The sequence below is a fragment of the Amblyomma mixtum genome, chromosome 5 (assembly GCF_055824585.1).
Source record: "Amblyomma mixtum isolate Tamu chromosome 5, ASM5582458v1, whole genome shotgun sequence".
Classification (NCBI taxonomy): domain Eukaryota; kingdom Metazoa; phylum Arthropoda; class Arachnida; order Ixodida; family Ixodidae; genus Amblyomma; species Amblyomma mixtum.
Window position 1 is genome coordinate 161,375,287 of NC_143016.1, and position 27,506 is coordinate 161,402,792.

Sequence of the window (27,506 nt, forward strand, 5' to 3'; positions counted from 1 at the left end):
TGTTAATCTTGTGATTGCCCAGCGCTGGTATAAATGCATTTGCCTTCTAAGAAAATAAACCAGTTGGAAGTAGCGCTCCGTACATGTCGTGTGTGTTCCTTTGTTGTGTCCCGTCTTCTTCACGCAAGTATGTACCCGTTCAACGTATCATTAGGTCACATAGCCACATTAATCCACCTTAATTTATATTTAACTCACCTTAATTCACTCTAATGCACCTTAGTTCATCTTCATTTACTAGTGGCGTTTATAAAATAGGTTAATTATTGATTAGATTTCGATTAACTCCAAAGCCTCCACGTTTGACCTCGGTATTAATTTCGGACATTCAAATTTCGCGCCGCGCGTTGGCTCCGCCCACCTTATAGTCACATGGGCCAATCACGTGATACACCACATGGTGTGTCACGTGGTACTGCACTTCCGGGATTAAAATTTTGCGCCACTTCCGGGGCCGACCACGCCCACCTTTGGTCACTTTTTGGCCCTATTAACTAATGATCGGATCGGCATCAAAATTTTGCGCCGCATCCTCCTTCGATTATAACCACTTTTTAAACGATATCTCTCTAGTTTCCTACAATCGTTGCGGACACGGTTTTTAGACTACCGCTTTTCCTCTACCTGCAACACTCTCCCCTCTTCCCTAATTTCAATTCCTTGGGAAACCCCTCGCCGCGGGAAATAGCTAAGTGGGAAGACAAACTCGCATATATATATGCTTTGTCACACTAACCAAGCGAGCGAACGTACAAGCAATCGCTAAGGTGTCCAGCAGGTGGGAGTAGGAGGCACCCATTTTTCACGCAGGCTGGCATGTGCCGCGGCCACAGCTAGGACGGGAGCGCCGGCCCCAAAAAACGCTAGCATTCCCCCCATAGCGTGTGCGCTGCATAGCATGCCACGTAGAAAATGATTTTGATAGCCTAATAGCCTCGGAAGCGCGGTGGCGCGAAAACGCGAGGTTGGATGGAAATTTGTTTGGGTTCGAAACGGCCGCATTTTTGCACGAAAAGCTGAAAACTCGCCATTGCTTAAAATTTTTCGTATGTCTGACCTGTCCAAGATCATTTAAACAACTTCCGGGTGCCACAAAGCGATTTCAGAGTTCAGTCTTATCAGTCATGGAAACATTTCTGCGCGATTATGCTGCCGTGTTTTCGGAATTTTCTTGTTACCCTTGTTATCATGGTCTCAAGACGGGAAGGCCACTTCTTGTCCGAAGAGCAGATACAGTTATCACTCCCAAAGTTACATGCGCAAGCCCGTCCGGCAACGTCACTCTTTTGATTCATGAATACCATTCAGCCCATCGTAATCATTCAGGCTTTCACTCAATAGAAGCCATTTTTGGCAACCTGAATACGCCCCCCAAAATTGATCACAGGATGAAAAGTGTTCGTGTGCCCGATATTCCTACCACCGTATATCTGTTATTTCTCGCGGCAACAAAACGTGCATTATTCCTAAGCCCGCCATGATTGAACCACATGACGTTGTTTTTCCCCAGGTAGGGGGGAACTTTGGTTTTTTCCATTGTAATGTACAATCAGCAAGGAATAAGCACGATGACATATCGCAATTTCTTAATGAATTCTCTTTTAAATTTCAGATTGTAATGTTAACTGAAACTTGGTTTACAACTGAATATGATGTCTTGACCCTACCTGGGTACACTACCTATTATTTAAATAGGCAAAGCAAACGCGGTGGAGGAGTACTACAACTAGTGGAAGCCGGCTTGCCCGCAAGCTTACTATCAGATTTTTCAATCTCAAATGAAAATTATGAGGCACTTTCTGTCGTTTGTGGCTGCAACATGTTTACAGTTATATACCGCCCACCTTCTGGAAATCTAGATGCCTTTTACCAGTTCCTGGAAAACATGTTCTCTTTTGTCAATAGCAACCAATTAAAACTATTTATAGGTGGTGACCTAAATATTAATCTCCTTAAACATAGTACGGCATCACAGGATTTCACATTACTCCTTGAGTCACACGACTTCAAGAACTTCATTACAGAGCCAACACGCATCACAGTAGAATCAGAATCACTAGTAGATATGTTCATCACCCAACGTTACATAGACGATATAAAGGCTGGTGTTATTGCGACTAGTATAAGCGACCACTTGCCAATATATATGTTTTGGAATGCTAATACTCAGAATAAAAGAAAAGCTATTCTAGAAACGTTCACAGTTGAGGACATATCTCCTAATGCGCTTGATAATTTTCGGACTCAAATTTCCTTAACAAACTGGGACGCCGTGTTCGAATCTCGCCAAGCAAATGAGGCATACGATATTTTCCTCGATATTTTCAAACGCGTTTACAGGGATTGCTTCAAAATTAAAAATGTTAAAAAACCTAAAAAAGTACGGAAGCCTTGGATTACGGCCGAATGCCTTGCTATGATCCGTAAGAAGACATCCATGTATGCGCAATTCATAAAAAATAGGAACCCAGCAGACCTCGCTAATTTTAAAAAGTACAGAAATTTCGTGACGCGCTTTCTTTGAAATGCAAAACAGGCTTATTTTAACAGCTTACTTGGCAGGGCAAATAATCGCACCAATGAGCTATGGCGCGCTCTAAATACCATCATGAACCGCAATAAATCGAGAAATGACGATATTCAAGTAACACAAAACGGAAAAACTCTCGAGGGCTTTCAACTCGCAGACGCATTTAACTCCTATTTTGTTAACTTAGTAAAAAGTGGTCATGATGAACGTGTGACGAGCTACTTGCGTAATCGTAACGAACATACCGCTTTTTTTTATCCAACATCTGAGAATGAAATACGTTCGGTCTTTACATCACTAAGCAATAGCAACACAAGAGATATTGATGGTCTTAGAATTACACCGATCAAGTTTGTCTTAGACTACATTTTGCCTGTGCTCAATCACATATACAACTTATGTTTGTCATCAGGTGTATTTCCCGATAGCATGAAACGTGCTAAAGTGACTGTTATTTATAAATCAGGCGATAAAAATGCATTTTCAAACTATCGCCCCATATCTGTCCTTCCCGTTCTCTCAAAACCGCTTGAGAAGTTAGTATTGCTGAGGCTGGACTCATTCTGCAATAAGCATTCATTAATTTCCCCTTTCCAGTTTGGCTTCCGAAAAGGTATGTGCACAGAGTTAGCCTTACTAACACAAAAAGAAATCATCCTTAATTCATTTTTGGATAAGAAATTAATAATGGGCGTTTTCATAGATTTCACAAAAGCATTCGACAGTTTAAATCACCAAACGCTGATAGCAAAATTAGAATTTTATGGGTTTCGAGGCATTGCCTTGGAATTTCTCAAATCATATCTTTCAAACCGAAAACAGTGCGTTGCTATAAATAACAATTTTTCTTCTCTTATGAACTTGAATGCAGGCGTTCCTCAGGGCAGCATATTGGGGCCACAGCTTTTTAACTTGTATATAAATGATATAGGGAATACAGCCGAGGAATCACAACTTATTGTTTATGCCGATGACACAAGTATTTTTGTTCAGTCAGATAATCCCAGTGATTTGTGCAATAACGTAAATTTGACACTACAAAACCTATACGAATGGAGCAATAGAAATTCCCTGCAGATCAACAGTGCAAAAACCAAAGCTGTCCTGTTTACACCCTATCAAAAGCCAATTATCTACAACTTTAACATTCATATCAGCAATAATCCTATTGAAGTGGTTTCAGAAGCAAAGACACTTGGTGTGACATTTCATCAGCACTTATCATGGAACTCACACGTGCAGCATATATTAACCAATCTTGCCAAAATATCAGGAGTACTCTGGAGGCTTCGTTATATTTTACCACTGAAATTTAAGCTATTAATATATAACGCGTTGTTCTATGCTCAACTAAATTACTGCGGACTTGTATGGGGCACAACATCAAAAGAAAACATAAATAAGATTTTTTCTCTGCAGAAGAAAGCCCTTCGTCACGTAGTCAACATTCCAAGTGAAAGCCCATTACATAATACCTATTATGAATACAAAATTATACCTTTTCCAACATTATATGACTTTAACCTGTCGATGAGATATAAACATAGCTTAAAAACTAATAACAATGCATTTTTGTCTTTATGTAGTTTAAAAAGCCTTCCTGACAGGGGGTATGTATTTCGGAATAAAGGAACATGGCACGTGCCATTCACCAGGCTAACACACGGGCTAGATAGCGTCGAAAATCGCCTTCCGAGATTATTGAACAAATTATTAATGATGGAAATCGACCTGCAAACAGCCACTAAATGTAATATAAAACTTCATTTCATCAACCAGTTTCATGGCGTTTAACAGTGTCAACCATCTTCATAACCAAAAACAGAGCTTTTGTAACACGTCATTTCATCCCAGAATACTGTAGTTGTGTCCATTTGTCTTTACTATTTCTTTTCCCTTATATTCAGGCGAGTTTGTTTATTAACATTGTCATTTTTCAGGTCTGCTATCACGCGAGTGTTTGTTGCATTTTGTTGTATTTTTTATATTGTAAAAGGCTGCATTTGTAACATTATTCATTTCCTCCGCGAAAATCGCATGTGCTGTAAATTGTTCTCTTTTAAAAACTCAACATTTCATCCATAACTGCTGCACAAACTGCCATGTAAAGGGGGTGGGGACCCAGTCAAGCTTGCCTCAGAGCAGCTTTTTGTCCCCACTCCCTGCATTTTTATTTGTACTAAAAATGCAAAATAAAGATTGATTGATTGATATCACCATCAATGTGCAGTCCCGTTCGTTAGGTGAACTGCTGCGCAAATTTACATTCACACACACAAGCAGTGCCCAGATGGGACAACTCGCATTTTGTAGCGAAAGCTGCACTGGCCACGAACTTGCGATTTCGCTGTGGCGGTGCTCCGAGGAGGCACAGAGACCGACCTTGAGCCGTTGCCTAGCAACCGCAGCAGCTGGCGGACGCCGCACGCTCGCCGCGCCATCTCGCATGACGTCACTCCGCGCGCCTCGCCGCCATTTGGCATGACGTCATACCGCTTGCCTCGTCGTTGCGCCCGCCTCCGCTCGCTTCGCCAGCTGTGTCGCATGCCTGATAACATGTCGGAGGATTGAAAAGGAGAGCTCCGCGCGCCGCAACCACAGCTGAGGTGGCAGTCTGCTTAGCTTTCGCTTCGCATATCCTGGCCACGGTGTAAGAATAATCCTGGCATAGCCGAGCTAAGCCACTGCCAATTTTTCTTTCATTTTTACCATATTTTTACCATAACTACCATAACCCACTAGGTCTGTTGCGAACTGCACTGCGCTAGAGCTGACGCTAAACTCTCTTTTAAAAGTAGCTGCTGTCTCATACATTTAGCGTTTCATTGCCAAGTAGTGAATATCTGTTTCAGTTGTAGTGCAACACAGAAAGCAACGTTGTGAACCAAAACTGAGGTGAGGGAAAAGCCAAATGCAACCGCAGTGAACCGCAGCGAGTAGCAGACGATCCGCACCCGAGCGCCGTGCGGAATACAGCTGGCAGCCTTGGTACAGCAGCGCTAGATTTGCTGTCATGAGGCAGAGGCGCGCGGAAGTACGCTTTTTATCCCGACCTCGCTCGTTTCTCTCGATTTTGTGTGGTGGTGTGTTTGCCACTCGTTCTGCGGTCCTCGTGTTTCGAAGAACCTCAACATGTCGTACTGCGTTGTAGATTTCTGCCCTAGCAAGACAGGCGACGAGGTCGTGTTTCATGGGTTTCCCCGCGATGAATCTCAACGCAGGGCTTGGATAGACTTTGTGCGCGCCACTGGACGCAGGGACTGGACTCCGAAAAAAACGAGCAAAATGTGCTCCCTGCATTTTATGCCGTACGCATACAACTTTAACCCAACTTACATGGTTCAGTTCGGCCTGTCAGCGAAACAGTTACGCCTGAGGCCAGGCGCGGTGCCGACTATTTATGCCACCAGTAGTGTTGAAGACGGTACAGGAGCACTGAATCATGTGGAACATCAGGTTTGTAGATCAATCTGCGTTTAGTTTGCATTCTGTTCTTGTGTACGTTCCACGTTTCATCTGCATTCGGACCGAAAGACGCAGGTGAGCGTCGACTCGGACTACACGTTTGCCAGTTACCAGATCGACCACTGCTACACGGCGCCCGAGTTTTCAAGTGCTGGTACGTATTTGTTTAAGGTGTGCATGCGGTCGCTTTCTCACGAAGCATCGCGGGATTTTAGCGGCTTGTTCTTGACCTTTCGCACTTTCGCGTGGTGCTTGGTGGCATGTCGGTGGCCGAGCTTGCTTGCAGTGGGCATGATTGAATCCGGATGGATGATGCATAGGTGCCGACTGCAGGGGGGGGGGCGAGGGGCGAGCCGTCATCATCAGTCACAACAACAGTCACATCATCATGGCGTACTAATGGTTTGGCCTTTCTTGGTTTGGCCTTTCTCGAGCTCCCTTTGAAAAACTGCCATTAGGGCATCATATGTCCACTCCCTATTCGGCTGCTTGGGTACTATGTCATCAGTGTGCTTAGACACATCCTGCAGCTGTGCATTGATGAGGTTATGTTTACCTTCCTGTTTATATTGCGGGCATTGCACTACCAAATGTAATTTTAATTCTGTGGTCACTGCCAAGGCTTTTCATATCTTCTTCAATTTCTATTCCCCCCTAACCCATCATACATTTTGTGTGACATTAGGCAATAGTCAGTAGTTGAGTGAGAGTTATTTCTTACCCATGTTATTTTCCCCTCAAATTTTATTTCTGTATTAACCATTACTAGATCATGGGCATCACAAAATTCTCCTAACATCTTCCCAAAATTCTCCTAACATCTTCCCCGTTGCATCCAAAGCTCTGTCAAAGTATTCCAAGTGAACATTCATATTGCCCAAGATGATTATTGCCCCACGCAAGCCTAACTCCCTGATGTCTTTAGACATACATTGGAAATGGCCTATATTCTCCTCACTCGACTCATTTCCTTGTTTTAACAAACCCTGTTATTGTCTCTAGACTCCCCACTATGCCCTGGAGCCATAGCCCTCTCCCAGTCTTGCCTCTTTACTAATGCCCGTAGGCCTCCACCTTTACGGTCTTTCTCTTATCTGTTACACCCTATCTAAGTGTGACCTGCAATGTGTGATGGTCCTTCCATGTCTCTCATGTGAGTTTCTGCAACCCCATATACCCCAAAATTTTCAAATTGTAGTTGTTCTTCAATTTCGTCCCTTTTAATTCCACTTCTTTCCCCTTGCATGTTCATGAACTTAGAGCTTGCTTTCTTTTCGTTCGCCATGCCCTGTCCTGCACCTCCCCCCCCCCCCCCCCTCCCCCCGCCCCCTATTCCTTCACCTTTGTTGCTTACTCCTTCCTGCAGGGGTATCCTGCTTGCCTGTAAAAACCAGTGCCCGACGGCCCATCTTTTTCCCTACCTGCCATCCCGCTGGCTCGGCATAATGGTTGCCATGCTGGGAGAAGGGGTGGGTGGGAAAGTGGGGTTCCTGTCTCCGTAAACCACCTGGTTGACATCCATCACATCGCATCTGAGGGACTTCCCCATCTCTCTGATTACTGTGTTGGCCCTCATGACCTGGCCCTCAATGTATAAGCCCTGTCCCCTGACCTCCGGGACTGTGCACAGAACAATACGGTGCCTCGGAGGTTGCCCCGAGTTTCGTCACCCCTGTCTGTATTTGTTTTCCCAAGCGTTTCCCTCTATCCTGCAGCACATCGTTGACACTCTTCATGCAGGACCACAGGGTTATCACCTGCTACGTTTTCCCAAAGCTTAGATTTTGCTCTTTCTGCAATCTCTCTAAAACATCCTCCTGGGATGCTCTCGACCTGCACCTGCTTATTGTATTTCAACGTTTTTAGTAGTGCTCGTTTTGCTCGGTAGATATTTGAGCTTCCCACTACCCAAACTTTCCTACTGCTGTCCGTCTTTGTTCCTCTGTCTGCGCCCTGCTCCTATTGTGTTTCTGTTGTCGACCCCTGGGTCCCCTCTATTACCATGGCACCTCTCTTCTTCTCTGCCTTCTCCGGGTGCTCGTCTCTCTTTGGCGGGCTCCACACTACCGTGCCTGCCCCCTAGTATGTTATGCTGGCTGGCCCTCCTGCCTTCCCTTACTCTGATGCCAGTCTTTCTGCCTCTCTCGTTCTCAGCTCCTCCACCTGCCTCTCAATTGGCCCTCTTTTCTCTCGTTCCTCGCTCAATTCTCGCTCGAGGGTCTGCGCTCCGCTGCTCCACCCCCTCACGAGTCTAGTCCCGAATTCCGCACGCCTCTCCTTTTCTTCCTTAAGTTCCTCACTCATCCTCTCAGCTTCACTCGCCAGTTGTTTTTACAACTTCGAGACTGCTTCACACAAGCTGCATTCAAAGCTTGTCACCTCGCCTCTGTCGCATTTGTGAACCCTGTCTCGTCTTAGAAGCACCGTTGATTGCATGTTTTGCATTGGACGAGGCCTCCTCCCTCATCCTTGATTTTTTTTTCATCTGGGTGACCCATGTTGTTCCTGTGCGAGGGACCCTGCCCCGCACAGTACGTTTTCTGCTCATCCGAATCAAACAACCAGACAAAACGAAACTACAAAAATCTGCATGCCCAAGAGCAAAAACACACTCATACAAAAGAAAAACGCACTAAAAAGAACAGGAACCTGCACGCTCAAGAACAAATTCCACAAAAAAAAGAGAGAAGAAAAAAAAACAGAAAAACTTTGTTAAAAAAAAGGCGTATCACGTGGTTCGCACTAACTCTACATTGGCCCAGTGCTAACCTACTTCCTCTTCGCTAGCTTCAACACACTGAAATCAACTTCCCTAATAATCTACTGCCCCGATCCTACTGCATGTCTAAATCTGCCACCGCTCGCTACCCACATATCTATATATATATGTATAAAAAACAAACAAAGAACAAAAAGACAAAGATGGTACTTAGCTACGAATGGACCGATAATGCCTCTCTCCGGCTGGCGTAACTTAAATTGCCAGACCACAGTACCTATGTTGCCAGACTGCCTGCCAGATTTGACTTCCAGTGGATGCCCAATTCATTAGGCCGCCTTTCGCCTTGCATCTTCTCCCTTTCCCTCCTGTCCCTTACAACTGGAGAGATCTCCCTCTTCAAATTACCGCCTGTTGTCTTCCTGCTGTCTCTTCCTCTTCCCTTTCTCACAATCACTCCCTCCTCTTCTAACAGTGGAGAGTGGGAGGCAGGTGTTGGTGCAGATGCTGAAGGCTCTAAACTGAGTAACTAGGTAATAAGAGTTCACGCTCTACAGAAACACTGAGCATGGCAGCACCTGCTGCCCATTACAAAGGGGATGCTCTTAACATCCATCCATTCACTGATTAAACGGGCAGTTCCCATGTTTTCAGTGCAGGGGGGGTGAGCGACCTCAGATTGCACCACTTCCCCAGCCTCGGGGCGCTGGCTGTATACTACTGTGTGCATGGCTTTTCTTTTTAACTTGATCACCAGAAAGAGCGAGAAACAAACAAATTTCGTGCAGGTCGCTAACAAGTCTACTGGCCTCCCCTTTTAATGAAAAGTGGGAATGGCCCGACTGTCGTTACCGGGGTGCTCGTCAATGTCTACAGCAGTGCCAAGCGTTGTCATACCACTGCTCCGGTGACCTATCACTGATTCTAATAATTCCAGAAGAGGGCTTAGTTGGGCTGGTTGGTGCATGTTGATGGAAACAGTTTGCACAGCGCCAAGAGACTGGATGGAAGAGAAGACCATGGACACCAGCGCTGACTAGCAACCAAATGATTTATTGCGACAGGAAAGGCAGCAATATAAAGAAAACACGGCAAACAAAACACAAAGCATGAAATATATCAGGAAAAGTCACAATCAGGTATTATCAAAAGGTGTCACTGACTAAGTGAGCCAAGCTCTTGTGGAATTGCAGCCAATAACGGCTGGCTAATGCATGTGTCTGTGTAGTTATGTATGTTGTGTGTCTCACAGATGAGCCGTGAGGTCTAGTTTTTTATATTTGGCGATAGGTGAAGATATAAAGAACCAATCACGCAAAAATAACATGGTCGTGGGATCGGATCCCACCGGCGGCATGTGGTAGTTTTTTCTTCTGCTTTTATAATCAGTTAGCTTTAAGCGATAATATATTGAGTAGTATTCTAAATTGATGAACAGCACAAAATAAATAAATTAATTTAAAAAAAATCCCCTGTGCCCCTTGGTTTCTGTGGCTGTTGGCTTCTGTCATGGTCATACAATGTACGGATGCGAAGGCTGCGAAGCATTTCTTAACAAGACCATTATCGCCAAATATAAAGACCAGACCTCATGGCTCATCTGCGAGGCACACAACATACATAACTACGGAGACACATGCGTTAGCCAGCCGCTGTTGGCTCTGATTCCACAAGAGCTTGCCTATCTTAGTTAGCGACACCTTTTGATAGTACCCGATTGTGACTTTCCCCGGCATGTTTGATTCTTTGTGTTTTGCTTGCCATGTTTCCTTTATATTGCTGCCTTGCCTGTCACAGCGAATAATTTGGTTAATAGTTGGCACTTGTGTCCATGTTCTTCTCTTCTGTCCTGTTTTGTTAGTTCAACTGGTTTCCATCAGTGTGCTAATAATTTTTACTTACACCTGTACACGAGCACGCAACTGAGGCAAGAAGCGATTATGGCTGCCCATCAAAAAATATTGTGTGAGCAGTTTTCTGGGAGATTAGTCTTTCGTGTTAACTCATCAAGGGTGCTGTGTGATCCGGAGTTATAGAAGTTTGCATCAGTTTTTTTTCTGTGCTATTGATGTTGCCTGACCTTACAGGCACAACTTCACCATGCCAAAGCTGCTCAGTGTCAAAGAAGGATGGAGCGACGCAAGTTTACATTCAAGTGGCCATGAAGTCTGCACAGGCAGTTGTGAAAGCGAGGACAAGATCCTTAAGCACACAAACAAGTGTCTCGAAAAGTGAAGCCGGTGCGTAATGATGATTGTCATTTTTGCAAACAATGCAAATGCTTGCTTAGTGAAAAATTTCTGTATGCATGGTTACCTATGTTTTGAAACATTTTTTTTCCCATTTTCACTCTTCTGCGCAGCATATTTACTATACTGATGTGCAACAGCTTCATCATCAGCTAATGCATCAAGATAAGCATAGCATTTTGATTGTTGACTGTGAGAGGATTAAATTTAAGCATCTAGGTTGTTACGTCCACTGATATCAATGTGTTTTCGCATACTGCCTCCCTTGAAGTACGCCCACCGTGTCTGGCGAAGCTGCTGTCCTGTGCTCAGTTGCGCATTTCCCTTTTAAGCTGAGTCACCTGAGCAGGTGCATTTTAATTAGATGGATGCTGGTATGACTTCCTTTACAGAATGCCAGACCCCTTGGCGCAGAAGGAGGTAGCCTGACAGTCATCATCATCACTGCCATCAGATCAGTCACTTCATTTGGGGGCTGACAGTCACGACATACATCAGCCTTCACTGGACAGTGCAGCAGCGTAAGTGCTTGAGATACTTCTTACCAGAGCAGTCACTTGATTTGGGGGACGACCGTCAGGACATACATCAGCCTTCACTGGACAATGCAGCAGCATAAGTGCTTGAGATACTTCTTACCAGAGCAGTCACTTGATTTGGGGGACGACCGTCAGGACATACATCAGCCTTCAGTGGACAATGCAGCAGCATAAGTGCTTGAGATACTTTTACCAGAGCAGTCACTTGATTTGGGGGACGACCGTCAGGACATACATCAGCCTTCACTGGACAATGCAGCAGCGTAAGTGCTTGAGATACTTCTTACCAGAGCAGTCACTTGATTTGGGGGACGACCGTCAGGACATACATCAGCCTTCAGTGGACAATGCAGCAGCATAAGTGCTTGAGATACTTCTTACCAGAGCAGTCACTTGATTTGGGGGACGACCGTCAGGACATACATCAGCCTTCACTGGACAGTGCAGCAGCGTAAGTGCTTGAGATACTTCTTACCAGAGCAGTCACTTGATTTGGGGGACAACCGTCAGGACATACATCAGCCTTCAGTGGACAATGCAGCAGCATAAGTGCTGGAGATACTTCTTACCAGAGCAGTCACTTGATTTGGGGGACGACCGTAAGGACATACATCAGCCTTCAGTGGACAATGCAGCAGCATAAGTGCTTGAGATACTTTTACCAGAGCAGTCACTCGATTTGGGGGACGACCGTCAGGACATACATCAGCCTTCAGTGGACAATGCAGCAGCGTAAGTGCTTGAGATACTTCTTACCAGAGCAGTCACTTGATTTGGGGGACGACCGTCAAGACATACATCAGCCTTCAGTGGACATTGCAGCAGCATAAGTGCTTGAGATACTTTTACCAGAACAGTCATTTGATTTGGGGGAGACCGTCAGGACATACATCAGCCTTCAGTGGACAATGCAGCAGCATAAGTGCTTGAGATACTTCTTACCAGAGCAGTCACTTGATTTGGGGGACGACCATCACGACATACATCAGCCTTCAGTGGACAATGCAGCAGCGTAAGTGCTTGAGATACTTCTTACCAGAGCAGTCACTTGATTTGGGGGACGACCATCACGACATACATCAGCCTTCAGTGGACAATGCAGCAGCGTAAGTGCTTGAGATACTTCTTACCAGAGCAGTCACTTGATTTGGGGGACGACCGTCAAGACATACATCAGCCTTCAGTGGACAATGCAGCAGCATAAGTGCTTGAGATACTTTTACCAGAACAGTCATTTGATTTGGGGGACGACCGTCAGGACATAGATTAGCCTTCAGTGGACAATGCAGCAGCGTAAATGCTTGAGATACTTCTTACCAGGGCAGTCACTTGATTTGGGGGACGACCGTCAGGACATACATCAGCCTTCAGTGGACAATGCAGCAGCATAAGTGCTTGAGATACTTTTACCAGAGCAGTCACTTGATTTGGGGGACGACCGTCAGGACATACATCAGCCTTCAGTGGACAATGCAGCAGCATAAGTGCTTGAGATACTTTTACCAGAGCAGTCACTTGATTTGGGGGACGACCGTCAGGACATACATCAGCCTTCAGTGGACAATGCAGAAGCATAAGTGCTTGAGATACTTTTACTAGAGCAGTCACTTGATTTGGGGGACGACCGTCAGGACATACATCAGCCTTCAGTGGACAATGCAGCAGCATAAGTGCTTGAGATACTTTTACCAGAGCAGTCACTTGATTTGGGGGACGACCGTCAGGACATACATCAGCCTTCAGTGGACAATGCAGCAGCATAAGTGCTTGAGATACTTTTACCAGAGCAGTCACTTGATTTGGGGGACGACCGTCAGGACATACATCAGCCTTCAGTGGACAATGCAGCAGCATAAGTGCTTGAGATACTTCTTACTAGAGCAGTCACTTGATTTGGGGGACGACCGTCAGGACATACATCAGCCTTCACTGGACAGTGCAGCAGCGTAAGTGCTTGTGATACTTCTTACCAGAGCAGTCACTTGATTTGGGGGACGACCGTCAGGACATACATCAGCCTTCACTGGACAATGCAGCAGCATAAGTGCTTGAGATACTTCTTCCCAGAGCAGTCACTTGATTTGGGGGACGACCGTCAGGACATACATCAGCCTTCAGTGGACAATGCAGCAGCATAAGTACTTGAGATACTTTTACCAGAGCAGTCACTTGATTTGGGGGACGACCGTCAGGACATACATCAGCCTTCAGTGGACAATGCAGCAGCATAAGTGCTTGAGATACTTTTACCAGAGCAGTCACTTGATTTGGGGGACGACCGTAAGGACATACATCAGCCTTCAGTGGACAATGCAGCAGCATAAGTGCTTGAGATACTTTTACCAGAGCAGTCACTCGATTTGGGGGACGACCGTCAGGACATACATCAGCCTTCAGTGGACAATGCAGCAGCGTAAGTGCTTGAGATACTTCTTACCAGAGCAGTCACTTGATTTGGGGGACGACCGTCAAGACATACATCAGCCTTCAGTGGACATTGCAGCAGCATAAGTGCTTGAGATACTTTTACCAGAACAGTCATTTGATTTGGGGGACGACCGTCGGGACATAGATTAGCCTTCAGTGGACAATGCAGCAGCGTAAATGCTTGAGATACTTCTTACCAGAGCAGTCACTTGATTTGGGGGACGACCGTCAGGACATACATCAGCCTTCAGTGGACAATGCAGCAGCATAAGTGCTTGAGATACTTTTACCAGAGCAGTCACTTGATTTGGGGGACGACCGTCAGGACATACATCAGCCTTCAGTGGACAATGCAGCAGCATAAGTGCTTGAGATACTTTTACCAGAGCAGTCACTTGATTTGGGGGACGACCGTCAGGACATACATCAGCCTTCAGTGGACAATGCAGCAGCATAAGTGCTTGAGATACTTTTACCAGAGCAGTCACTTGATTTGGGGGACGACCGTCAGGACATACATCAGCCTTCAGTGGACAATGCAGAAGCATAAGTGCTTGAGATACTTTTACTAGAGCAGTCACTTGATTTGGGGGAGACCGTCAGGACATACATCAGCCTTCAGTGGACAATGCAGCAGCGTAAGTGCTTGAGATACTTCTTACCAGAGCAGTCACTTGATTTGGGGGACGACCATCACGACATACATCAGCCTTCAGTGGACAATGCAGCAGCGTAAGTGCTTGAGATACTTCTTACCAGAGCAGTCACTTGATTTGGGGGACGACCATCACGACATACATCAGCCTTCAGTGGACAATGCAGCAGCGTAAGTGCTTGAGATACTTCTTACCAGAGCAGTCACTTGATTTGGGGGATGACCGTCAAGACATACATCAGCCTTCAGTGGACAATGCAGCAGCATAAGTGCTTGAGATACTTCTTACTAGAGCAGTCACTTGATTTGGGGGACGACCGTCAGGACATACATCAGCCTTCACTGGACAGTGCAGCAGCGTAAGTGCTTGAGATACTTCTTACCAGAGCAGTCACTTGATTTGGGGGACGACCGTCAGGACATACATCAGCCTTCACTGGACAATGCAGCAGCATAAGTGCTTGAGATACTTCTTCCCAGAGCAGTCACTTGATTTGGGGGACGACCGTCAGGACATACATCAGCCTTCAGTGGACAATGCAGCAGCATAAGTGCTTGAGATACTTTTACCAGAGCAGTCACTTGATTTGGGGGACGACCGTCAGGACATACATCAGCCTTCAGTGGACAATGCAGCAGCATAAGTGCTTGAGATACTTTTACCAGAGCAGTCACTTGATTTGGGGGACGACCGTAAGGACATACATCAGCCTTCAGTGGACAATGCAGCAGCATAAGTGCTTGAGATACTTTTACCAGAGCAGTCACTCGATTTGGGGGACGACCGTCAGGACATACATCAGCCTTCAGTGGACAATGCAGCAGCGTAAGTGCTTGAGATACTTCTTACCAGAGCAGTCACTTGATTTGGGGGACGACCGTCAAGACATACATCAGCCTTCAGTGGACATTGCAGCAGCATAAGTGCTTGAGATACTTTTACCAGAACAGTCATTTGATTTGGGGGACGACCGTCGGGACATAGATTAGCCTTCAGTGGACAATGCAGCAGCGTAAATGCTTGAGATACTTCTTACCAGAGCAGTCACTTGATTTGGGGGACGACCGTCAGGACATACATCAGCCTTCAGTGGACAATGCAGCAGCATAAGTGCTTGAGATACTTTTACCAGAGCAGTCACTTGATTTGGGGGACGACCGTCAGGACATACATCAGCCTTCAGTGGACAATGCAGCAGCATAAGTGCTTGAGATACTTTTACCAGAGCAGTCACTTGATTTGGGGGACGACCGTCAGGACATACATCAGCCTTCAGTGGACAATGCAGAAGCATAAGTGCTTGAGATACTTTTACTAGAGCAGTCACTTGATTTGGGGGAGACCGTCAGGACATACATCAGCCTTCAGTGGACAATGCAGCAGCATAAGTGCTTGAGATACTTCTTACCAGAGCAGTCACTTGATTTGGGGGACGACCATCACGACATACATCAGCCTTCAGTGGACAATGCAGCAGCGTAAGTGCTTGAGATACTTCTTACCAGAGCAGTCACTTGATTTGGGGGACGACCATCACGACATACATCAGCCTTCAGTGGACAATGCAGCAGCGTAAGTGCTTGAGATACTTCTTACCAGAGCAGTCACTTGATTTGGGGGATGACCGTCAAGACATACATCAGCCTTCAGTGGACAATGCAGCAGCATAAGTGCTTGAGATACTTTTACCAGAACAGTCATTTGATTTGGGGGACGACCGTCGGGACATAGATTAGCCTTCAGTGGACAATGCAGCAGCGTAAATGCTTGAGATACTTCTTACCAGGGCAGTCACTTGATTTGGGGGACGACCGTCAGGACATACATCAGCCTTCAGTGGACAATGCAGCAGCATAAGTGCTTGAGATACTTTTACCAGAGCAGTCACTTGATTTGGGGGACGACCGTCAGGACATACATCAGCCTTCAGTGGACAATGCAGCAGCATAAGTGCTTGAGATACTTTTACCAGAGCAGTCACTTGATTTGGGGGACGACCGTCAGGACATACATCAGCCTTCAGTGGACAATGCAGAAGCATAAGTGCTTGAGATACTTTTACTAGAGCAGTCACTTGATTTGGGGGACGACCGTCAGGACATACATCAGCCTTCAGTGGACAATGCAGCAGCATAAGTGCTTGAGATACTTCTTACCAGAGCAGTGACTTGATTTGGGGGACAACCATCACGGCATACATCAGCCTTCAGTGGACAATGCAGCAGCGTAAGTGCTTGAGATACTTCTTACCAGAGCAGTCACTTGATTTGGGGGACGACCATCACGACATACATCAGCCTTCAGTGGACAATGCAGCAGCGTAAGTGCTTGAGATACTTCTTACCAGAGCAGTCACTTGATTTGGGGGACGACCATCACGACATACATCAGCCTTCACTGGACAATGCAGCGGCGTAAGTGCTTGAGATACTGGTTACCATGGCAGCAGTAAAACTTAATCTCGGGTGTAATGCAGATGACACTGAAACTTCATGCAGCAAGGCTTGACATAGGAAGTGTTACTTCTGTGCAGCTGTATCATGTTCCTCCTATTGCTTTTTTTAGATGGTGTTCAAAATTGCACACATGCCTTGTCACGTGTACAGCATTTGGTTTGCTAATTTGCTGTGTTGTCACCAGTCCTGTCTTACTGTCACCATGAAGAATAGTCGGGCTTTTCCTTGCCTTTTTCATGTTCATCAATTTATCCCAGTTCATTTCACGACCATTACACCCTTCGTGCATCAAACCATTATTGTTGCGTTGAGCATAAGGTGACATTAAATTACCCTTCACTGCGGCGTCTCTCGTAGCCTGAGCCGCTTTGGGATGTTAAATGTCCATAAACCATAAATTATTCATGGAGGATGAGCTCTGGAAAGGACAAATTTGAAAAAGCTCTGATGTCGAACTGATGAACATCTGTTTACAGGTGAACCCATGGTCCTTGTCCTAACAGGAAATATCTAGTGTATGAGGAATGCCTCATGCTCTGCATTGCATGTCATCTTGCTGCTCAATTTACATTGCAGGTGAGCAAGTTACCATTGCATTCAGTGCACGCATAGGTGCGATTTAATTTCTTTTACCATTCCTTGCTTTTTTTTTCAGTTACGCATGGCACGATTGCACAAAACATGGTGAGCAAAGATGTCTACACAAGCAGAAAATGATGGTTATGGCAGTCATGGCAGAAACCTTTTGGGTGTCTGTACGAGGTCAAATCGTCAGTGTAGAGAGTTAATAATTAGAATTTTGTACAGGTAGTTTCGGCCTCGATCGGCAGCAGTGCACCTTGACACCATGGTTGAGTGGCCAACCTGGACTCCCACATTCTTGGGGTGTCGCCGGCAAGCACTGGTTGTTCCTGTGAACAGCCAGTGGGTTTGGTGGCTTCACAATACTGTATTTACACGATTGTAAGTTGACCCGAATGTAAGTCGGCCCCCCATATCCCATATCTGCAAAAAAAAAAAAAAACAAAGTTGGAGGTCCCTTAAGATTCCCCTTTAATAGTGGAACGCAATAGCATTATCCGGCCGCCGCCGCTTATCTTCTGTGCCGCTATTAGCTGCTGCGCGTGCCCGGGGACACATTCTAAATCTAAAATGTCTTAGTCACTGGACTACTCGCCCACACTTACGCCATCTTCCTCACTATCGCTGTCGCAGTGATCGCTGCTGAGGTCCCACTGCACATTGTTCTAATGTCATCGTCAAGCGAAATCCCGCACTTTGCATACAGCCACATCACGAAATCACGTGGAATAGCTGAAAATTTTGCCTCACTGCAGCCACCACACCTTGATCATCCGTTTTGAGACGTCAAACTTGCAGCCTGGCACGCAGTTTGTTTCTTCAGCGTAAAGAATGACAGCCATCTTGAATGTAGCCGTGAACAAGCGCCGGATGCTTAGCGGACTGGGAGCACAAATAACTCGCGAAGGACTACGTTCAAAACTGGTGAAACATGGCGGGCTTGTGTCAAAGCCAAAGAGAAACTACACGTGAGCAGTGTTGGTTCTTCCATCAGCTACCGGCACTCCCTGACACTGTTGCTGTTCCGAATGGTGGCGGTGGCGCTGTGATTGGAAAAGCGGCCCTTTCACCAAATATCGACACTCCCTTGAGCACTGAGTGAGCAGTTGAAAGTAAAAAACAAAAAACAAATTTTGGAGGATGCTTGAGCGTCGTCTTTAAAGGATAAAACGCGATAGCGTTATCGCGCCACTGCCGCTTATCAGTAGACCTTATGCAAAATTGCTGCCATCTATCGGAGAAAAGAAGAACCAGTGGAAAGCGGCCATGTTGGAGGATAACTGAAGATCGTTTCGCCTCTGCTCTCTGGATTTAGGCGCGCCCTGCGATAGCTTCCTTACGGCTGTGCTGGCTCGAAAGTCTCATTTCCTCTCACTTGAGCCTGTAAACATGACTGAATGGTCAGTCGACCTGTCTCTGCTGCCCAAGTTTCAAAGTGACTTCGCAGACACTTATTACGCGTCCAAAACACTTTCCGAACGCCACCGGTTACGGAGCTACAAGTTTTTCAAGGAGTCCTAAGTCAGTCTGCCGACGCCGAAGACCAAGAAATGTACGAGTCAAATACAATTTTCGTTTATGCCTAAAAATGTGCACATTTCGGCCTAGTTTGTGTCACTTTTTATTTGATTCGATACTTGTTGCGAATGGGCGTGCCGCTTGAATTGCTGTTGTTGTGGGATCGAGCGTTTTCTTTGTTGCGTCGGCGTCGAAAGCAAACGATAGTAAACCTCATGCTCATGTTGGTAGTCGAAAAATGGGGTCTTTCAACATGCGACGCTTTTCGTTTTCCTTGAGAAGTTCATGCAGCATTTGTTTGTTTGCCCTAGTGCTTAATGTTCCTTCGCGCGGCGAGCGGCCAGTTCGTACTAGTGGTGAGCAGCCTTGCGAAGAGCCTCGGAGTGGTGTGCTGCGTGATAAATGAAGTGAATACTTGCTAGTGTTTCCGTCGAAACAAATATTCGCACTAAAACTAACGCCTGTAATCGCTGCGGCGGATAACGCTAGGCGCGACGGTTCACACAAAGCGCGACCCGTACCACTGAACAACTGATCACGATTGCTCTCTTGCGAGGCCGATAGTTGCAGCAATTCATTGGCAATCGCAGGAGAACAACAGCTTTTCTGTGACATTTTGTTCGTGCCTACAAAGCTTATTTCTAATTTCATTAGCTGCATGGAGATAACGAAATTTGTTGCGCGATGCCTCCACATGTAGCGACGGTTCTGCAACATTTGTGCCGCGGATGTCGGGGATCGCAGTCCAAAAATAGAAATGCGCTCAAATCAAGCGCTCTTGCCTTTTTTCTCTGGCGTATACAGCAAGGCAGTAAGCAATATGTGGGCATATTGAGCACGGTGAAACTCGAGCGCGCGCGACGAGCGTGTACCGGTACGTGCTGTGAATCCGGCGGCTATCCTCCAACATGGCGGATCGCGCGCGGCGACCGCTAGATGGCAGTGCATTTCGCATAAGGCCTGTAGCCGCAATCGGCAGCCACGCGCGGGGATGGGGTGCCGGTTCTACGTGTTAACTGAGCAGCTGCTCAGGGTTAGCACCAAGAGGGATGCGGCGGAGCCCCACAGCAGAAATGCGACCATGCTGTAGCATCCCTGATATCTCGTTTGTCTCGCCCTTATTTATGATGCCATGCTTTAGTTTCGATTGTAAGTCTACACCCCCCCCCTCCTCAACTTCGAATTTTCAAATAAAAAAAAAAGACAGGTGGACCTACAATCGTGCAAATACGGTGATTGACGTCACCCCCGATGTGGGTGGAAATGCTGAGCGGCTCCTCGGACAACATACAGAATCAGATTAAATTATGTTCCACTCAACACCTGTGACTGAAACTTGCTGGAAAGCATCTTCTTACGCTCGTGAAACAAATAGTATCGTTTGTTTGAATTCAGACTTACCATATCGTTTGCTGCTTGCCACTCCCACTCGTGTTATGAAAAAGAGCATGTGACACCCGCGCAGCTGTGCGACGCACGCTTGTAGGCGTGGCAGTGCTCTGTTTGGCTGTGCAGTTTTGATTTCATCGTGGCCCTAAGATAGCTTTCGCACTGCAGTGGCAACGAGAATGCTATTTTCTAAAATCTAAAAACTGATATCAGTGTTACTTATGGTGTGCTAAAAACCTCTCAGTAACTCGGAGCCTAACAGTAATAGTTAACTATGTAAATTAGTTAAGACATTTTAACTGTATTTAACTGTGCCGTTAGAACGCTAATGGGAGAAAGTACTTTTCTAACTCAAAAAGGCTATTCTTAAAATTTCCTAACAGTCTTGGCCGAAACATCCTGTATATATATTTTGTGGCATGTTTATGTCCCAAACTTTCTGTAGCCTCAGACACAGAGTTAACAACATAATTAAAAAGCAGTGTGTAGACTGAAAAATGCACACTGGCATGCTGAGTTTCAGTGCCACAGGTTTGCATTTCCTCAGTGGTTTTCGAAATATGTTAAGAAACTACATCTGTCACAAATTATTTGTTTCTGCCGAGAACATTTTCCTTCTTGCCTGGGTTAGCTGTCTCAGCAGTAAGTTTAGTGGAACATAAATGAAAATCACACAGGTCTCGACTGTACTCTCTATTCTCAGAAATGTAGCTCATCCGAACATATTTGTAATTCTTTGCAGACCAATGGAAGTCACCTCGAGCGTGAGCGGACTTGACAGTGCTACTATTGGCATCTGCAACACTGTCACAGACTGCTGGGATTGGCAGTCACAGTGGCCCAAGATTGGACTTCCTGTTGACTACTGATACAGATTTTGGGTTGCAGAGCGAGCTACCAAGAAAGACCATTGTGCGGCTGACAGCAATAAAATTGTTTTTACAGGGCATCTTTCCTCGTGGAACTGTTCCCCTGCTGCAGTGTGGGTTCCTTGGTTCGTGGCACCCTTTTTGTTCATAACTTGTGTACTTGTTTTGTATTTTTATGACACAGAAGCAGCTGCAAACCTAGTACAGTCATGGGTCAAAGTTAGCGGATTTGCAGAACCTTGCTAGCCAATTTATTTATTTTTATTTATTTATTTCAAGTTACCCTCTTGGCCCAGAGGGCATTACAGAGGGGGAGTGATGCAGTGGAAAAAAAACAGCGCAACAGATGGTATTAGATGGTATTCGTCTAGCAGGTAGAGCACGCATGTCTCCTCGTGCTTCAGTGCATTTCGCTGACCTGCTGTGCCCAATAAATTTTTTTCTGGGAATCCACATCCCGCAAACTTTTTTCCATGACTGTACGTGCTGGACTTAATCGTTCTAATTAAACGGACATTGAAGACAAGTTGATGTTGGCTTTTATCAACAGATTACTATGTTCTAATTGCAAAGAGATTACTCTCATGAAAAGTGAAGCTCGCATAGGCCAGCAAAACGTCAGAAAACAAAAATACAGCCATTGTCGTTACCAGTCGTTTTTGCGTGTAAACTGTGGTGTGTTGAGGCATTTTTTGACGCTGATCCCAGAGGCTGAGCTGCACCACCATTCACTTCGAAATGGGAGTCTCAATCTTTTTTGGCCTTGATATCGGGCGTTTGAACTGAGTGATGGGAGAATCTTGAAATCAAATTTTTTGAGGTCATAAATGTGTCTTTTCCTGCCAGACAAACATGACCATATGCGGAAAGAGTCGCAGAATTGATTTTTAACAAGAAATCAGACACACCTGTCCTCAGTGTCTGTTTAACATCCAGCGCTTTCAACCTTGTAGTATGGCATGCAAAACTCGCGTGGGTCATTCTAGTGGTCTTCCGGACCAACGTAGTGAGCTCCAGGTACCAAATGTGAGGGATTGCATTAATTTATTTCTCCACACTAGTCGCTGTCTTCTTCTTCACTCTCTTCTTCGGCCTCCTCAAGCCACTGCACAAACTTGGCAGCCTGCACAGAAACAAAGAGGGCACACTTCAGCTCTGCCTTAAGGGTATCATGCAATAGCGTTAACCCTTTCCGGTCATCTGTTGGGCATCACCCGACAGCGGAAAAGTATCCGTCCTGTATGCCCGACAATGTTTTGCCTACTGTTTTTGTTGGCAAATTCGAGTGTCATCTGGTTAGATTTGTCGTAACCTGTAAATTAGCTACAGTAGCCGACCGATTTTTCGGACTCCAATAATTCGGACTAGCGCGATATTTCGGATTTCGCTGAGGAACTGTGGTGCACCTCATAGGAAGGAACGTGTACCTTTTCACGACGATATTTCAGACTTTGTGGAGTCTAAAAGTTTGAATTTTCGGACTAAAATAGACGCCAACAATATTGTGATGATCGTTTTTGAACCGAAAGTTTGTTATTTCAGCTTAATATAGACGCGAGTGTACATCGCTGTCACAACCAATCCGTTTGCCGCCACCGTGAGAGGTGCCATCTTGGATTTAAACGTAATCGGCTCGGCGGGCGCAATCGGACTGGCTTGGATAGGCTTGGCCATTTGTTCTCCATCGTTGCCATTCGAGATAATGAGATACTCTCCATTGCTGCCGAGATGGCCGACAAACAGTGCGCAATCGCATTGAGAACGGGACAGTGGGACAGTTGCAGCATCTGCCGCGGCTTGGACGATGCACCCCGCGGTGCGGGGGGCAGCAAACGTGGTAGATGGGGGGGGGGGGGGGGACTGCATTCAGAGGTGCTTGCTTCCGCTCGCGTCTTCCCGTGGGTTACCTCTCGATCTTTGCAAGCGTCATTGCCCCATGCAAACCGACTGTTCTTGCTTCGCGCAGCGAGTGCATTCACTCGCGGCATGACTGCAGCTGCGTCGCACTATCTAGTATCATGATGTGATAGGGTGCGGACATGACGAAAGCATAGCTACGACTCAGATAGAGGCTAATGTTATCGCTTGTAGGCGGAACATGGGAAGCCGTGATTTTCGTGATTTTGAAAGCCGGTTTTTCGCAGAAAAGTTTATTTTTTTAAGTTCACGGATTTTTCGGGTCCCACTGAGTCCAAAAAATCAATCGGCGACTGTATTTGGCTTTTCTATTCAAGGATGGCAGCACCATACCGCTGAAAAATATTTTTTGGTCACGTGGTTTTGAGGTTATCAATAGGCGCCAAAAACTCGCGCCATGAGTTCCATTCCGGTAGGCGTATTTTATAAAAAATTGTCTAATGCCTTTGTAGAAAGCGAACATGACTTTAGTGGCAAAGACAACTATGTGCCTCCTTTGACGAAAGAACCCCAGGTGGTCCAAATTTCCGGAGCCCTTCACCTATGCCACATAGCCTGAGTCGCTTTGGAACGTTAAACCCCAATAAACCAAACCAAACAAGTTCCGACAGCGAATGCGAAGAGTGCAGCAACACAATCAGCAGCAAAAAACACACCGGGAAGTGACTCTTGGAAATTATACACTAAGAACCTCAAGAATTTTTTTTAAAATGAAAACTGAAAAAGATATGCTTTCAATAAATGTTTATAACCAAACCATGTCGTGGCACTCCCTTTCTTTGCGAAGGGGTAGAAGGTCCAAAAGAATGCTGACCGGTTCGGTAGTAAGTTGGGAAACTACACCTGACCAGAAACGGTTAATGGGTAAATGCCCATATAGTATGTGGAATTGGTCATTCTCTACTTTACATTCTTAGATCCCTGAGAGTCCTCGTACTACCACTACTGGCACAGTGGTGTAGCAGTTAAGCAATGCACGACTGCCCCAGGCAGGACTTAGACCCAGGTTGCTCATCCTCGGGATCAATCATTAATTTAACTGCCACCTGTCATAGTGGTCAGTTTGCTCATAATCCGGTGGGCATGTTGTGATGGTGCCATAAGGTCACACGACTTACATGGCCGGTGAGCCAACTGCTTTTACGCTCATAAGGCAGATGCCGGATTTTCTGTGGAACAGGAGCCGTAACACTATCGTGTAAAAGTAAAAAGACCGACACAAAGAAAATGTCTATGTGGTTGAAGGTACAACAATGGCACTTCCTTTTGTGATTTTTCCTGCTGAGGCAGTGCAACTGACAGCAAAACCTCATCAATTCGGACTTGGAAGAGATTGGAAAAAAACGCTCAAATTAATTGAAGAGTCCCAAAAGTTTTGAAAACCCATTCCAATCGCAGCAAATTTATCTGGCAAAAAGCGTGGCAAAGGCGATTTTTCGCAGTTCCGTCAAATGCTCTACCGCTTGCACAGTGTCACGAATGTCAAAGCAGAAAAGTTTCAATTGTTACAAGCCTTTGCGGCCTTTTTTTTTTTTCATGGTGGGGGCCACTGCGGTGGCTCACTGGTTAGGGCGCTCGGCTGCTGACCCGAAAGACGCGGGTTCAATCCCGGCCGCAGTGGTCGCATTTCGATGGAGGCGAAATTCTAGAGGCCCGTGTATTGCAATGTCAGTGCACGTTAAAAGAATCCCAGGTGGTCGAAATTTCCGGAGCCCTCCACTACGGCGTCCCTCGTAGCCTGAGTCGCTTCGGGACGTTAAGCCCCCCATAAACCATTTTTCGTGGTGAGATGTGTTAAAGGGGGCCTTTCCTCAAGAAGCATGCAGTTGAGGGCAGGCTACAGGGGCAGAGCATCTGAAACTGTGCCACTCCCCCAATAGTTCGGACGCACGACGACGTTCTCTGAGCAGCTGCTTTGTTGGTGTAGGTGGCGCCATCTGTGGAAGCTTCATGTACCAGGACGTGTAGTAAATTCGTCGCATTCAAGGAAACTGTTTTTGCCTTGACTCTCCAGCATTTAAAACTGGCAGTTATGTTACGCAGTGTTTCAAGAGAGAACTACGCATTACCCAAAACCGGGGACTACAGTATGCTGCATAGGAAGAGGGCGTGTTTCGCCTTTGTAGCTTTTGCTCCACTGCCAAGAAAAGTTGCCATGGAGGAATAAACTGTATTTGCTGAAGTAAAAAAAAAAAAGAGGAGCTCTTGTGTCTTGGGAGGGCTCCTAAATGTCCAGCAGCACTCTAGCCTCTGTTTTACACCCTGCTCGGGTGACCAGTCTTTGCTGGTTCACTGAGTCGGCGGCAGGAAGAGCGGGATGGACTGAGGATAGGGCCTGGCGCTGTGTGCATGAATGATGGTGCATCACCATGCTATTCAGGATGGAGGACAGATATCTGTATGATCGCTTGCCACGCTGACTGTACCCATGGCAAGCATCCTTCAAGGGTTCATCCGAATCAACCAGTCCGAGACCGTCACCGTCCGAATTAATGAGCGTACAGCACCATGGACATAAAGGAAAGCTTGCTGGGACCATGCCAGCAGTTCGGATTATCCAAATTTTCTAATTGTAGAGGTTTAACTGTATTGTTCAATTAAGGGGGGAAGCTGGTCTTTGAAAAAAAAATTTTGTTAATGAAGTCGCAATAATGAAATCTTCTAGAAACATATATTTTTGCATGCTGATTTTAAATACGTAATTTAATTTTAAGTAAAACAAGTCCTTGTGCACTTATATAATATGTAACTTTTTGCCGAGAGCTTTCAATAAATTTTGCTGCAAGAAATTTGCTAGGACGCATGCCATTGGCTTGTCGTCACATCAAACTATGCAATAAGGGCAAAATTATTATCTTGCCTATCATAGAAGTTGAGTTACAGGGTTTTGAATTTGCCACTTCACAAACGGGAAGAAACTGATGATATCAAAATCCTATAACTCGCAGGTTGATAATTTTACCCTTATTGCATAGCTTGATGTCAAGAGAAACCAGTGGCATGCACTGTAACAAGTTCTCTGCAGTATAATTTCTTTCAAATTCTCAGCAAAAGTTACCCAACAGATTGCATAAGTGCACAAGGACTTGTTCTACATAATATTCATTTGCGTATTTGGAATCAGCATGTGAAAATGCATATTCCCCAAAGATTTCATATTTGTGACTTCATCAATAAAAATTTATTTCTAAGACCCTCTTCCCCCCTTAAATAACCGCTGCCAAAGTTTATAACAAAAAACTTAGAACAGGCAGAGGTGCACTTCAGGGACTGTCGGAAATCATGTAACCAAAGAAAGGATCTAATAACGGAATGAAACAAACGAGAAGCATGTAAAGTCTGCCAGCTACTGTGTGCACATGCTGAAAACTGTGAGCAGCTGCATGTGTCCCTGATAAAGTTGACTGCAAGATGTGCCATGCCACACTTTCCTTGTTCCAAAACACTGCAAAGAACTTGCTGCGAGACAAAGTCAAACAAGCCAACTCCTCGGATAAGCTGAACAATTCAGAGACTTCTGTTCCGTTTCCCACAGGTGACAAAAATTAACAGAAACTCTTGGAATGCAACCCAAATCCAAGAAATTTTGCATTGTAAAACTGCACCTGCCCCCATTTTTTTAATGTGTGAGCATTGGAGGAGATACATCTTGAAGAAAGCGAAGCCCTGCCCACTGGACTGTGAGAAAACTGTCCGCAATGACAGGTGGCAGTTAAACTAATGATTGGTGTCTAGAGGTTGCTCGGGAATACGGGTCGCACAAAGCCCCACCGGTGGCAGCACCTGCCATCGCAGCAGGGCAGTGGCGCATTGCTTAACCGCTGCACCACTGCGACAGGAGTGGTGTGAGGACTCCCAGGGATCTACGAACCTAAAGTCAAGAATGACCGATGTCGTGGCACGAGGAGAAGATGAGAACGAAGACGCCAAGAATGACAAATAAAAAGTTAAAAAAAAAAATTGGTCTGTGGTCAATGAGCAGGGTTCGAAGTGGTGATTTCAGTCGTGTTACCCAGGTGAGTACCAATGAGATTTTTTTGTCGTTTTTTTTTCAATGAAAAAACTTAAAAAAGGAAGCCTGGGACACCTCATGAAAGGCTACTTGGTACACATCAGTAATAAAACGCACTGGGCAAAAAGACTAAAGAAAAATGGTTTCACAGGTCACAGTTTCCTCCTAAGCGAGCTAA

At 45.7% G+C, this 27,506-nt stretch overlaps 2 protein-coding genes across 3 annotated transcripts in view; one reads left to right on the forward strand and one right to left on the reverse strand.

Moving 5' to 3' along the window:
* The first annotated feature begins 5,248 nt into the window (after positions 1–5,248).
* Positions 5,249–21,477, forward strand: LOC149344328 (peroxynitrite isomerase THAP4-like). Of its 2 annotated transcripts, none has more exons than XM_089542600.1 (7): positions 5,249–5,986; positions 6,065–6,149; positions 10,802–10,954; positions 11,356–11,484; positions 17,518–17,617; positions 17,697–17,725; positions 21,273–21,477. In XM_089542600.1, the coding sequence occupies exons 1-4, from the start codon at positions 5,663–5,665 to the stop codon at positions 11,385–11,387; spliced, it is 594 nt and encodes a 197-aa protein (XP_089398726.1). In that variant the 5' UTR covers positions 5,249–5,662; the 3' UTR covers positions 11,388–11,484; positions 17,518–17,617; positions 17,697–17,725; positions 21,273–21,477. The 2 variants fall into 2 exon arrangements, with proteins under 2 accessions (XP_089398726.1, XP_089398727.1); XM_089542601.1 differs by having other exon boundaries at positions 6,071–6,149.
* Positions 21,478–22,426: 949 nt separating this feature from the next.
* Positions 22,427–27,506, reverse strand: part of eIF2Bepsilon (eukaryotic translation initiation factor 2B subunit epsilon) — a 52,810-nt gene continuing 47,730 nt past the window's right edge. The window contains exon 15 of the mRNA XM_089546254.1: positions 22,427–22,522. Within this exon, the coding sequence (XP_089402380.1) occupies positions 22,457–22,522 (66 nt within the window). The 3' untranslated portion in view covers positions 22,427–22,456. The remainder of the gene's footprint in view (positions 22,523–27,506) is intronic.